The 14,407-nt window shown below is 49.8% G+C and overlaps 1 protein-coding gene and 1 non-coding gene across 3 annotated transcripts in view; both read left to right on the top strand.

Moving 5' to 3' along the window:
- The window catches only part of Mtcl2 (microtubule crosslinking factor 2), a 68,476-nt gene that overhangs the window by 17,383 nt on the left and 36,686 nt on the right, over positions 1–14,407 (top strand). For both annotated transcript variants that reach the window (XM_076851813.1, XM_076851814.1), the window contains exons 2-3: positions 920–1,144; positions 8,284–8,442. In XM_076851813.1, the coding sequence (XP_076707928.1) occupies positions 920–1,144; positions 8,284–8,442 (384 nt within the window). The remainder of the gene's footprint in view (positions 1–919; positions 1,145–8,283; positions 8,443–14,407) is intronic.
- Trnaa-agc (transfer RNA alanine (anticodon AGC)) lies at positions 11,298–11,369 on the top strand. Its single transcript has one exon. It is a non-coding gene; the product is annotated as a tRNA-Ala (tRNA).

The following is a 14,407-nucleotide window of genomic DNA, read 5'->3' as shown; positions in this document are numbered from 1 at the left end:
TATCAAATCACCACAATTTAGTAACTGTGTTAGTCAGCTTTCTGTTGTTGTGACAAAATACCTGAGATAGTCAACTTAAAAAGAAGAAAGGCTTATTTTGGTTCACAGTTTCAGAGGTTTCAAAGGTTGCTTGGCTCCATCACTTTGGGCTTTGGTGAGGCCCATCATGGCAGGGAGTGCATAGCAAAGAAGACTGCTCACCTTTGGCAGTAGCCAGGAAGTAGAAAGAGAGAGAGGTGGGGGGGGGGGGAGAAAGCCCCAATGATTTAATATCCTTTCTTTAGGTCCCATGTCCTAAAGGTTCCACCACCTTCCAGTAGTGCTGCAGGCTGGTGACCAAGCCTTTAACACGTGGCCTTTGAGGTGTATCTAAGATACAGACATCACAGTGGATTATCTTCCAAGAAGCCACTTTGATTGGAAGATTATCTTCTAATTCTGGAGGTCAGAAGTCTGAAAATCAAGGTGACAGAGGGCTGGGTCCCCAGGAGGCTCCAGGGGAGAATATTTTCACTTGCCTTTGGCAGCTTCTAGGGGCTGCCTGCATTCCTCAGCTCACGGCCGGGTCCCCTCTTTCCTCTGCAAAGCGTACCCTGCAACCTCTCCTTCCAGGCTTGTGTCACCTTTACCACCTGCCTTCCTCTGAAAAGAATCCTGTGATAAGAGTGGCCCCCAAAACGATCCAGGATAAGCTCCCTCTCTCCAGATTCTTAACTTGATCACATCTGCAAAGTCCTTTTTGCTACGTAAGGTAACAGTCAGATTCTGGGAGTTCAGCTGTGGCTGTCTTTGGGGTCTGTGATTCAGCTGGCCACTCCCAGGCCTCCATGTGCTGATTCAGCACTGGGAGTAGCCAGCGGCCCAGCACCCTGGCCACGGCCCTGGAGCCCAAGGTTCTGATCGCTCCTTCCTCTTGCAGGATGAGATTGAGGAGCTGCGGGCGGAGATGCTGGAGATGCGGGACGTCTACATGGAGGAAGATGTGTACCAGCTGCAGGAGCTGCGGCAGCAGCTGGATCAGGCCAGCAAGACCTGCCGCATCCTGCAATACAGGCTGCGCAAAGCTGAGCGCCGCAGCCTTCGTGCTGCCCAGACTGGCCAGGTGGACGGGGAGCTCATCCGAGGTCTGGAGCAAGATGTCAAGGTCAGCCCTGGGGCTTCCCCTGACCCTCACAGGTGCCCTTGATGGGGGTTCGGGCCATGAGCCCTAGTGGGGTCTAAGTCAGTCCTGTGACTCACTCCTGTGTGTCCTTGGCTATGCAATACCCTCAATCTGTTTCCTTATCTGCAAAGTGGTCACCCCTAGTGAACCAACAGGCCTTCTGCCAGGGGCACCCCAAAGTGATATAATAATATGAATTCTATAAATAGCTGTTTATTGAGCATCAGTTACAGACCTGGTTTGGGGCTCTGAATAGTCCCTGCTTGGTTCCATGGAAGTTTCTTCATGCTAATCAGACCTGGAGTTGGGCAGCACTTGTTCAGATCTTGGATCCAGAATGTCTGGATTTTGTGATTTTTGAGCAAGTCACCTGCATTTCAGTTTCCTAATCTGTAAAATGGGTGTAAGAATAGCTTCTCTCTCGGGTCCTATGTCACCAGCACAAGTCACGCTTCACCACCAAGAAGCCCAACACCTTCTTCTAGGTTCAGGGCCCCCTCAGGTCACCCAGATAAACTCCTTGGTTCTTAGGTTCAAAAAAAAAGAATAGCTTCTCTCTCACAGAGTCCTATGAGAATTAAATTAGGTAATGTAGATAAAATGACCATAAAACCCCCAAAATGTTAGCTATTATTATTTCCATTTTCTGAATGAGGCATCAAAGGCTCCACAGAAAGGAAGTTCCTGTCCAAGGTCACAGGCTTCCTCTGTGTGTAGGTGGCAGAGCTCAGGCCCCTGTGCCTCCCAAGCCTCAATGTCTGGTTGCTGCTCTCCACCTGAGAAAGGAGGGGAAGCATGGGGGAGAGTGGGGAGGAGAGGGGCACGCAGGTGGGGCCCCCTGGAGAGAAGCCCACCCTTGCCTGTGTAAGCCCTGATCTAGGGGTGGGGAACTCCTTGGGGGTCTTGCTCTCTGAACTCAGCCCAGTATGATCAGGGGGATGATGAAGGAGCTGGGGATGGAGTCACCTGGCACAGTCTGAGGAGTCCTAGGGAGAAGTGGGCATGTCCCAGGGAAGGTGAGGGAGCAGCACTCCATGGAGAGGGCTCCTGAAAGGGCCCAGGGAGCTGGTAAGTTGGGGATTAGCCACACACATACCCAGAGAGAACCTCCCCCTTACACCCTTTCTGCTAGAAGGCACTGGCAAATTAGAGCCAGACAATACTGAAGGACAGCAAGAAGTGATTTCAGAGGTCTGCAGGGCCAGCGAGCGTCAACAGAGGCTGCCAGCTCCCCCAGGCGATTGCGTCCCTGTTATGTTGACCGCGCAGTGGGACAGGAGGAAACTGATCTCACAACAGCAGCTTTTGCACCTCTACCCTGGGGGGCAGCTCCTGGGCTTAGTGGCTACACATAGTCCCACTGCCGGCCTCGCCTCGGCGGCTGTGGAGGATCACCTGAGCCCAGAGTTCCTGGCCAGCCCGGGCAACACAGGGGGACACCGGCTCCCCACCCGCCCCCTTTCAAAAATAAAACGCGCCTAGTTCCGGAGTGGGGTGAAGAGTGGGTGGTGGGGAGCGAGCTGGGGAAGCTCAGCCGGGCTGCGAGGCCACGTTTGGACGCAGGGCGTCGAGGATTTCTGGAAGGAACATGCAAACAGACGGAGACGGAGAGGAAGGGGTGGAGGGCCGGGGCGGGGGCTGCGGGGTGGCGCGGGCGCCTGGGGGGCGGGGCCGCAGCAGCGGGTGGGTGTGAGGGGGAGGCTCCCAGGAGGCGGGGCGCAGCGGAGCCCCCTTCGGTTGGGATTTGAACTAGCCAATCAGCATCGACCTTGCCCCCTCCCCTCCTCGATCCACCCCTGCAGCTGCAGGGCTGAGCTCATCCTTCCGCTGGCCTCGCTTGAGTTGGCCGCCTCTGGCCGCCATCCCCCCCCGCCCCCCCCCCCCGCGACACACACACACACACACACACACACACACACACACACACGCCAGTGTGCAGGGGATGTCCCGGGGCAATTTTGAAAGTCCTCAGAATGTTGACTTCCCTGCCATCGCCTAAGAGGGCTTGATGGGCCCAAGTGGAGCCCTAGCAGGGTATCCCTGGGGACTCTGCTGACTTGCTCAGTCAGGTCCTTGGACCCGGCCCTGACTGATCCCACCACTTGAGATGCCTCAGCCTCCCCTTATCTTGTTTTTGTGGTGCTAGATATCGAACCCAGGGCCTTGGGACATGCTAGGCAAGAGCTCTACCAGAGAACTCTGTCCCAGCCTCCCCATGTGTTAATAAGGGCTTAGACTAGCTGAATCCTCAGGTTTGGGGTTCTAGTGGTTTTACTGGGCAGGTGGATTGTTGGGGAGGGCGTCATGAAAGAAACCTCAGGCTTGGTTTCCCCTACCCCACCTCCAGCTTCTCTCACGCTGCTGGGTCATGCAGTTGACAGGACCTACAGAACCTGAGTGGCCTCACTGCCCAGCAACAGGAGGGCAGAGCCTTCCTCTGCCACTTCCTTACTGAGTGTCCTTGGGTAAACTTCTTCACATCTCTGAGCCTGTTTCCCCATGTGTAAAATAGAGAAGACTAGTTCCTCCCTGCAGAGACCTCTGTGAATATTAAATGAAACAAGTGCAGAGTGCTGAGCACAAGCTCTGACACAGTACAGTGTTCAGCCAGCCCCTGAGCATGGGTGGCTTGTGGTTTTGTTATTGAGCAGGAGAATTGACCAGGTACTAATGGAACTGGTGGCTGGGGAGGGCGGCAGGTGGGGGTGATGGGCAGATCAGGGTGGATGAGGATCATCTGCAGGGCTTGTTCACAATGCTGATTCCAAGACCACTTTCTAAAGATCTGGGACCTGATGAAAGAGTGTCAGGTCCAAGGACTCCAGGATCCAAATTCTCACCCGAAGTGAGGCTCCTGTAGGAGGGCCCAGGACTCATCAGTAACATCCTTTCCTTAGACACAGATATTTGTTCTGGCTTTGGGTTTATTCTTTGGGTGACCTGTGTAGACTGTAAAGTAGGGGTAGCACTCCCATCCTCCTGGAATTCTGGGGAGGAGTCACCAACAGCCCAGAATGCTGCCTGGCCAGGGAGGGCTTCTTGGCAAGAGTTCCTGTCCCTCTTCCTGCAGATCACTGTGACAGGGACATTCTGAAGCTGATGCTCCAGGGAGCCGGGGACAGGAGACTGTGGATAGCGATAGCGTTTGGCAGGAGCCAGGCCCTGGCACTGTAAACAGTGACCTCATGGCTGAGCGCGTTTGTTTGTGCTTTGGGGATTTGCCCTGGTTTCCGGCTGCTGCCTGTGCTATCTCAGCCTCCCTTCGCTAGGGGAAGCTGAGATCAGATGAGACAGGCACGTGGGGCCCTTCAAGCCCTGACGCCCTGACACAGTGAATCCACTGTTGGGGCTTATTTTTAAAACTTTTTGTTTTGGGGCTGGGGATATAGCTCAGTTGGTAGAGTGCTTCCCTTGCATGCACAAGGCCCTGGGTTCAATCCCCAGCACCAAAAAACAAACCAAAAGTGGCTTAATGGCTTAGTGGTTGAGCACCCCTGAGTCCAATCCCTGGTACCAAAAAAAAAAAAAAAAAAAAAAAAAAGTTGCATGGAAAAATTATTTAAAAAAAAAAACAAACTTTTTTTTTTTTTTTTTTTTAAATACTGGGGATTGAATCCAGGGGCACTTAATCACTGGGATACATCCTCCAGCCATTTTTTATATTTTAGTTAGAGACAGGGTCTCTCTGAGTTGCTTAGGCGCCTGCTAAATTGCTGAGGCTGGCTTTGAACTGTGAGCCTCCTGCCTCAGCCTCCCCAGATGCTGAGATCACAGGCGGGCACTGCCATCCCCTGCTAAAACTTTACTGTGGCTAGTAATGCAATATATCTTCAAGCTTTCCCCCACATCAAGACCAGATTGAGAGCAAGACTTTAGATTGACCCACCTGAGTTCAATTTCCTATATTGGTCTGGTAGATTCCTAACTCTGTGACCTTGGGCAAATGACCTTTCCTTTCTGAGACTCAGAAGGGGGTTAAAAGAACGTTCCAAGCTTTTGTGGGGAGGGCTCACATTGGCCTGGGGATGTAGCTCAGTGATAAATTGCTTGGCATGTGCAAAGCTCTAGGTTTCTTCTCTAGTACCACACCAAAAAAGAAAAAAAAGTGTCTGTGTATGACCACTGAGGATCACGAGGGGAGGGACACACACACCCAGGCCATACGACCCTAGCATGTGAGCAGCAATGCTCTTTGTGCCCGTTGACGTCACACAGATGCTTTGGTCCCCTTGGTAGATTATGGGCTTTTTTTCCCTGCTGGACTCCTACAGCTACCTGGAGTGGGCTTTATTGACACAGCAGCCTTGAGGGTGGGGACCTCCCAGGGCAGGTGCTGCTTCTAGTGTACATTCAGTCATTCATTCCTTGTCTCCCTCTCTTTCTGTTTGTTGGAGCCTGGGATTTGTTTGTTCATCCATCAAGCATTTATTAGCCTCTTGGCATGTGCCAGACCCTGTGCTGACCCTGGGACACAGATGTGTATGTCTAGGCAGGGTCTGGGATCTCCATCTGTGTGCCCCACCCCTCCTGCCCCAGTGCTGATGAACGTGGATGGAGCAGTGATCAGGACAGAGGCTTCCTGGAGGACCCGAGAGCCAGAACGGGGACTTTAGCCAGAAGCCTTGGGGCTGAACATGTCCAGCCAAAACCCTAGAGTTTGGTCAAGGTGGATAAACAATGCAAAACAGTCATCTTGGTAAAGCATCCAAAATCTCTGTATTGGGGCTGGGGCTGTAGCTCAGTGGCAGAGCACTTGCCTAGCATATGTGAGGCACTGAGTTCGATCCTTAGTGCCACACAAAAATAAATAAATAAAATAAAGGTATTTTGTTCATCTGTGGTTGTAACTACAAAAATTTTTCAAAAAAAAAAAAATCTTTGTATCCTGTCACCTTGAACACGTAGTCATTTGACAGCTCTGTGTAGCTGTTTTGTTTTTGTTGACTTTTTTTTTTTTTTTTTTTTTTTTTTTGTGGTATAAGGGATTGGACCCAGGGTGGTGGCTCTCTCTATTCTTTTTTTTTTTTTGTAACCAGGATTGAACCCAGGGATACTTAACCACTGAGCCACATCCCCAGCACTTTTTAAAGACTGGGTCTTGCTAAGTTGCTGAGGCTGGCCTCAAACTTTCCATCTTCCTGCCTCAGCCTCCTGAGCCTCTGGGTTACAGGTGTGTGCCACTGTTCCAGCTCTCTGTACTTTTGAGCTACACCCCCAGCCCATTTTCTCAGATTTTATTTTAAGACAGAGTCTCACTAAGCTACCCAGGCTGGTCTCAAACTTGAATCCTCCTGTCTCAGCCTCCCAAGGAGCTGGGATTATGTAGCTCCATACCTGGCTACATAATTCTTAAAAACAATTTAAAGATGGGTCAACCAAGTTCATGAAACTGCTAAATAAACACATCTTTGAAATGCACTAAATTGTTGAAAAATAATAAAATATAAAAACTATTTGAGCACCTCCTATGTGCCAGCCACCACTCAAGCATTAGTCATTGATTTCTCATGAGGAGACTATTTCAAACCCCTTTTACTGCTGACCAAACTCAAGACTTCGGCTGTTAAACAACTGTCCTGGGTGACATGGCCAGAGAGTGTGGAGGCAGGCTCCGGTCTAGTTTTCCCCTCTGCAAAGTCCTGTTCTGATATTGAGGGGCCGATTGTTCATCCCATTTCAGGAACAAGCAGTTTGGTGACCCAGAGAGTCAGTAGGGGAGGCTCAGGGCCAGTGTCTGCCTTTCCTTGGAGATCTTCAGGGGCAGAGGGGACAGTGGGCAGTGGAGGGAGGGGGAGTGCCAGTTTCCTCTCTGGCTGTTGTTTTTCCTGGCCTGCCCTGCACATTGCCAAGGGGTCTGTGCTGAGCTGGGCTTGGGCCCAGGCAGAGGGTGAAGCCAGGGAGGGCCCCCTTCCCTTCCGGCAGGGAAGAGGCATCATGGTCACTTCCGATACTGGCGGGCATGGGGTGCTGGGCTCTTGGCCCCATGAGTAGGTCCTGCTGGCAAAGCCTTCATATCCCTGGCGGAGCCCTGGCTGCACTGGCTCCTCTGTCTAACAATGCACGGAGGCAAAACAGACTCCCTGCTCAGCTCGGCCCACACCTGCTGTGTGGAACCATGAGCAAGCCACTTCCACTCTGAGCTTCAGTTTCCTCATCTGTAACATGGCAACAGAACTGGGGTGGAGGAGAACGAGTCTGGCACCCAGTAGGTGTTTGGCCAACGGAGTGCCCAGCCCACCTGGGAATGGAGTCGAGATGCACTTTACCAGCTCAAAAGACTCTTTCTCATCCCCCAAAGGCCTCCTTCCCTGGCCTCCCGCACTCAGCCAGTGGAGGGGACAGGACCGAGAACATCTTTTAGGAAACAGGGTGCTATTGCTTGCAGAGTCCTGGAGCTGGGGTGGGAGACTGCAGCTCTTTCAGCTCCTTGTGTAGGGATGACTTGGACTTCTGCCTAGCCTTTGTCATTTCGGGCTTGTTCTATATCCTAGACAGTTGGATATAGGTGACCTCCAGTAAGTCATGCCTCTCTCTGGACATTAGCTTCTCAGAACAGCAGCCACGACTCACCCAGCGCTCACTGTGGCAGCCCTGGGCTGAGCCTTTGTGTGCAGTAGCTGATATGCTCCTCCTGTCAGGCTCATGAGGTTGGTCCTGTTATGGCTATACCCAATTTATAGTGGAGGAGACTGAGTCTCAGTGATGGGAAATGCCTTGCCCAGGACCACACGTCGCCCACCTTGCTCTGGGCTTCTACTCTGGCTTACTCCCTGCTGAAGATAAGCTTGGGCTCTACCATAGGCCCTTGAGAGGACAGGCCAGGGGTGGCTTGGTGAAGTTCTGAGAAGCATAAAAAGCCCCCACATAAGTGGAAAGGCATTCCTAAGAACAGATGGGACTGTTGCAGCTTTGGGGACAGCACATCGGGAGCAGGGGGCATCTGGTTTTGAGGTTTGAGTCTGTTGCCTCCTGGATGCAGAACACCTGGTGAATTTTTTGACCTCTTGGTGTCTCAGTGTCCTCATCTGCTAAGTGGGACTGATGAGACAGGGACATGCCTGAAGCTGTCAGTGGTGTGGGGCAGGAGCCAGTTCACACCCTTCTTCTCACCCCCGGACCAGGTCTCTAAGGACATCTCCATGCGGCTGCACAAGGAGCTCGAGGTGGTGGAGAAGAAGCGAGCACGGCTGGAGGAGGAGAACGAGGAGCTCCGGCAGCGGCTCATTGAGACCGAGCTGGCCAAGCAGGTGCTGCAGACGGAGCTGGAGCGACCCAGAGAGGTGAGTTGTGCTGCCTCAGGGCTGTGCTGACTGGGCCAGCGGGCACATGCAGCCCACCTAGCTGGTGTCTCTCTGATTGTGGAAACGGGCATGGTTCGGCCTCCCTAGCTGGGTTGCTTGTTCATTCATCCCTCCAGAATGCATTTTCTTAGCACCTACTGTGTGCACTGTGCATTAGTCCCCAATGATACAACAGTAAACAAGATACATACCCTGTCCTGTCCTCAAGGAGTTCCCAGGACAACATGAGAGATGGTCACCCCACTGCCTCTGGTAGGACTCATGGGAAGCACATGCCACCATGCCCAGTGTGAGACCTGGGCTTTGTGCCTCAGTGTCCTCATCTGTGAAATGGGGCAGTGGTGCCTCATCATTGTGAGCCAACTGGGTTAGCTGGTGTGGAGATCTTTTAGGGACTGCCGGCTGCTGCCGTTTGATGTGGGGTAGGTACTGGGCCTGGGACTTGGGCCGCTATCTTTAGGTACTAGATGCTTCCTGAATGTGATCCTAGGCACCATCCTCTCCAATGGGACTGTTGCAATGGGACTGCCCATGGCAGGCCCTCCTCCTGGTAGACCCTCTCCTGCTGTGTGTTAGGCATCATGCCAGACAGTTTATCTCAATATTTTTGTAAAGGACCAACAAGGTTGTGATCCATTTTAAGGATGAGCAAGCAGCTCCTGAGAGAGGGGCGTCCTCAAGGTCTGGCAGGACCCAGGGGGGCTCTGTGGAACACCATTAGGAAACCATCAGCCTGGGGAACCCTCAGATTGGAGTCCTCCTGGTTCCAGGGGCCTGTGCTCAGCGTCCAGGGTGGCCTGTGTCCCAGATGTTCAGCTGGGCCTCAGCTAGTTGGCTGCCCAGAAGGTATCCTAGACTCTGAGGACAGAAGAGTCCTTCAGCTGTCTTTACAGTGGTGTGATGCTCTAGTGCCTTCTCTGTGTGGAGAGGAGGCATTTGCTGTCAGGGCTAGGGAGAGAGAGGCTTCTCCCTTCCTGCAGCCTCCTGCACTCCATGGCCTGGCCCATGGTGCTGGGCAACATCCTCACACTGGTTACTGCCGCCTTGATGGTGAAAAGGGGAGAGAGACAGTTTCACAAAACACCTTAGAACTCAGTCTGTTCCTGTTGTGCAGGTGAGGAAACTGAGGCCCACAGAGGACCTGCTTGCAGAGTTCACCCAGCCTTTCCTTAGCAGAGACATGCTGCAAACCAGAAGCTACTTCCCCTCCAAGTCCTTTCCTTCCTTTGAATGTCAGGTTGATAATAGTACCCAGTCTGTGAGGTTGTTTTGTTTTGGATCATTAATAAGATTGAGTAACCAGAGGGTAGTGGTAAAGTGTATAGTTATTAAGCTTTTTTTTTTTTTTTGAGATGGGCACTCTTATTGTTGCCCAGGCTGGCCTTGAACTCCTGGCTCAAGTGGTCTCCTCCTTCAGCCTGCTGAGTAGCTAAGTCTACAGGCATGTGCCCCTGATGTACTTAGCATGTGTGAGTCCCTGGGTTCAATCCCCAGCACCCAAAAAACCTCAGATTGAGTAACACAGAAGAAGGTAATGTGGCACAGCCTTGGAAAATTAAATGTAGAATTATTTTATGATCCAGTGATTCCAATGCTGGGATGTACACCAAAGAGTTAAAAGCAGGGATTTGAATAGATATTTATATCCCACGTTCATAATAGCACTATTTATAATAGCCAAAAGACTCATGCAACCCAAATGCCCACTAACAGACGAATGAATAAGCAAACTCTGTGTGTGTGTGTGTGTGTGTATGTGTGTGTTGATAGACAGTGAATACTGTTCAACCTGAAGAATGAATGGGGCTGGGGCTGGGGCTCAGTGCTAGAGCACTTGCCTAGCTTATATGAGGCCCTGGGTTTGATCCTCAGCACCACATATAAAAAATGAATAAAATAAGGTCCATCAACAACTAAATATATATTTGGTTAAAAAAAAAAAGAAAGAGTGGGTCTGTGGCTGTAGCTCAGTGGTAGAGTGCTTGCCTTGCAGGTGTGAGGCCCTGGGTTTGATCCTCAGCACCCCATAAAAATAAATAAACAAATAAAGATAATTGTGTTCATCTACAACTAAAAGCAAAAAAAAAAGAATAAGTGAAGTACTGACACATGGTACAACATGGATAAGCCTTGAAAACGTCATGCTAGGTGAAATAAGCTAGACATAAAAGAACACATATAGTATGGTTCAACTTATACGAGATCCCTAGAGTAGTCCAATTCATAGAGATAGAAAGTAAATAGAGGTTACCAAGGCCTGGTGCGGGGGGAGGTGAGGAATTAATATTTAATAGCTACAGTGCAGTTTGGGATAATGCAAAGGTTTTGGAGATGGATAGTGATTATGGTTGCATATAGGAATGTACTTAATACTACTGAGCTGTGTACTTAAAAAGTGGTAAAGTGTGTAGTTTTTAAGATTTTTTAAGAAATATTTATTCTTAAGCTTTAGGTGGATACAATATCTTTATTTTAAATTAATGTGGTGCTGAGGATTGAGCCCGGTACCTTGTGCATGCTAGGTGCTACCACTGAGCCACAGCCCCAGCCCCTTATTAAGATTTTTTTAAAAGGGTTATGCCTAGGAGTATAACTCAGTGTTAAGTATGTGCTTAGCATGTACAAGGCCCTGGGTTTGATTTCCCAGTATATAAAAGGCCAAAAAAATTAAAAATGGTAAATTTCATTTATGTGTATTTTACCACAATAAAAAAATGGTTAAGGGCTGGGATTGTAGCTCAGTGGCAGAGAACTTGCTTCACATGCAGGAGGCACTCGGTTCGATCCTCAGCACTGCATAAAAACAATTAAGTAAAATAAGGTATTGTAGGGGCTGGGGTGTGGCTCAGTGGTAGAGCGCTCGCCTAGCATGTGTGAGGCCCTGGGTTCGATCCTCAGCACCACATAAATAAATAAATAAATAGAGGTATTATGTCCAACTATAACTAAAAAATAAATATTTTAAAAAAAGGTATTGTGTCCATCTACAACTAAAAAATGGTTAAGATAATAAATTTTGTATTATGTATCCTTGACCACAGTAAAATAAAAAAGAAAGTGTGTATATATATATATATACACACACACATACACACACACACACATATATATATAACACATTGATATAACACACTGATATAGAAAGATCTCCAAGAGATATTATTAGCAGGAAATGAAAGTTGTAGAACTGCATATTTTGTGTGATCCTACTAGTTATTTTGGAAAGCCATACACACCAGAGTAGTTCTGAAGCCTACGTGTCTACCTACGTAGGAATGTGTAGCCAAAGTCTGGAGGAAGGAAGACTGGCTTGTCTGAGGAGGGAGAAATGGAGGGAGCTGGAGAGATAATCTGACTTCTGCTTTTTATCCTGTTATTTTGTTTTTATTTTTATTTTTTGGGTGGTACTTGGGATTGAACCCAGGGCACAGAGCTCCATTTCCAGCCCTTTTCTATTTTATTTTTTATTAATTTGAACCCTCTCCTCCTGCTCCCGTCTCCCAAGCTACTGGCATCACAGGTGTGCCCAGCTTGTCTATTAATTCTACAGTTTGGGTTTTTGGTGCTGAAGATCAGACTGAGCCACTGAGCTTCGACCCCAGCCCACATTAGGTTTTTGTTTTGTTTTGTCTAATAATAAGGATGTACTTAGGCCAGGTGCAGTCTCAGGTACAAGGGACGCTGAGGCAGGAGGATCACTTGGGACCAAGAGTTGCAGGTCAGCCTGGGCCACATAGCAAAACCTCGTTTCAAACAAAAGAAGAAGAGAGAGAGAAATGGATGTGCTTGGGTATTATTTGTGAAATTTGAATTAAAAATTGTGAACATAAAGAGCCCTGTGTGGAGCCTGGCCGGGAGGAGGTGCTGAGGAAACACTGTCCTCTGCCTCTGAGCAGATGTCAGCAAGTGCCCGCGGTGTCTCAGCATCGCCTGCAGGAGGCAGGAGCCTGTGTTTATTTGCTGTTTGTCCTCTCCCTCCTCCCTCTCCTTCCTGACATGGTTTCTATGGAGACGAGGGTCCCTTAGCAGTTCTGCGGGAGCTGCGGTCCCCTCATGGAGATCTGCTTTGCTATCCTGACAAGTTGCTGAGGCGCTGCTGTCAGCCGACTGGGAATGGGGAGCCCCTGGCCTGAGCCGATGCAGTTGCCATGGAGACAGCTCTTGGAGAGAGAGAAGGGAGGGTGGCATGCCTTCCCTGTGCTCTGCGATGGCACTGTGGCCCAGCTGGGCTGCTGCTCAAGAGTCATAACAGCAGCCTCAGTATCACTCCCCCTCCCTGGGTCGAAGGCAGAAAGCCAGGATCAGTGTTGACGCCATTTGTTAGCCTGTAGCTGCTGTGTCTGAGCACTTCCCGTACCAGGCACTGCTCCCAGCATCGAACTTAAGTCTTCGTGGCGTTTAACCCCCCCACTCCCCACGCAGCCCCAGGGCATTGTCCCATTTTATAGGCACTTCTCTTTTCTTGACAATATTTAAGTTGTGATTTAATCCACAGACCATATAGTTCACCATTTTAATGTGTTCACGATATTGTACGATGACCTAGTTCCAGAAGGCTTCCATTACCCTCCAAAACCGCCCCATACCTGTTAGCAGTCACTCCCGCTCTTCCCTCTGGCCCCTGGCAACAGCTAATCCACTTTCTGTCCCTCTGGATCTGCCCATTCTGGATATTTCATTCAAATGGAATCATGCAGTATGTGATCTTTGGTGACAGGCGTCTTTTACTTAGCGTAAGGCTTCCAAGGTTTAGCCATCCATGTTGAAGCCTGATTCAGGACATCATTCTTGTTTATGGCTGATTAATAATCCATTGTATGGCTAGACAGCATTATATTTGTTCATTTATCATTTGTGGACATTTGGATTGTTTCCACTTTTTGGCTATTATAAATAATGCTAGTGTGAACATTCATGTTCCAGTGTCTAGAAATATGTTTTTTGAATTCTCTTGGGTACATACCTAGGAGTCCAGTTGCTGTATTTGGATGGGATTGGGGAAAGTCAGAGATGGGATTTGAACCCCCCACCTGTATGTCTCCCAAATCCACACTGACTCCTCTGGTGATGCCCCATGCCTCCTGAGCCCCCTCCAGTGGCTTTCCCAGGATGCACTTATGTTTCCAGAACCTTTAAAAATCTCTGGCCCAGATTCCTCTTGTGGATTTCCCACCTGATAGGGTAGGAAGGGCGCTGACCATGGCGCCCGATTACTGTGTTTGAATCTTGATTCTGCTGCTATCTGAGGCAATCTAGCCTGGGCAGTGTGCTGCAGGACAAACCTGGACTTGGAACCACACAAGCCTGGGCTTGCATCCTGGCTTTGCCACTTATTACGATTAACTGTAACCTTGGGCAAATCGCATAAATGCCCCGGTCCTCAATTTGCTTATTTTAAAAAATGGGAATATGAATCCTTACTCTCAGAGGTGTTTGTGAGGATGAAATGAGATGGGCTGGTAAAGTGCTTAGCACAGAGTGGAATCTGTTAAGTCTGCATTATTATCGGCACCATCGCAAGCACTGTGCTGATTCTGGACCTGGAGACCCCTTTGCCTTAGTTGAATCAATACATTTCCTACATTTCCACTGCCTCTCTGGAGAGCTTTCCCGGTGGGGCTCCAGGTGCCACGGTAGAGTAGCTACACTGCAAACCATCACCTGCAGTTGTCACTATCTGCCCCGCTGGTATTGGATTTGGGGCTCCGATCTAAACCTCCGTTTTCTCCCCTAATAATCGTCCACTAACAGGGCCCACACAGCCTGTCTGCCTGGCTGTTTCCACCATTCTGGAGAAAAATGCCTCAGTCTTTGAGGTAAAATTCCCACCCCAGGTCCCTCTGGAGTAACTTTTGTGCACACAGAAGTCTGTTTTCAGGGAGACCTTTCTGTATATCCCCCTCCCCATGTCTGGTGAACAGCTGTCCAGCTGTCTTGGCTGCGC

The sequence above is a fragment of the Callospermophilus lateralis genome, chromosome 3 (assembly GCF_048772815.1).
Source record: "Callospermophilus lateralis isolate mCalLat2 chromosome 3, mCalLat2.hap1, whole genome shotgun sequence".
NCBI classification, from domain to species: Eukaryota; Metazoa; Chordata; class Mammalia; order Rodentia; family Sciuridae; genus Callospermophilus; species Callospermophilus lateralis.
The sequence above is the reverse complement of the archived record's forward strand: the minus strand, read 5'-3'. Positions and strand labels throughout refer to the sequence as shown.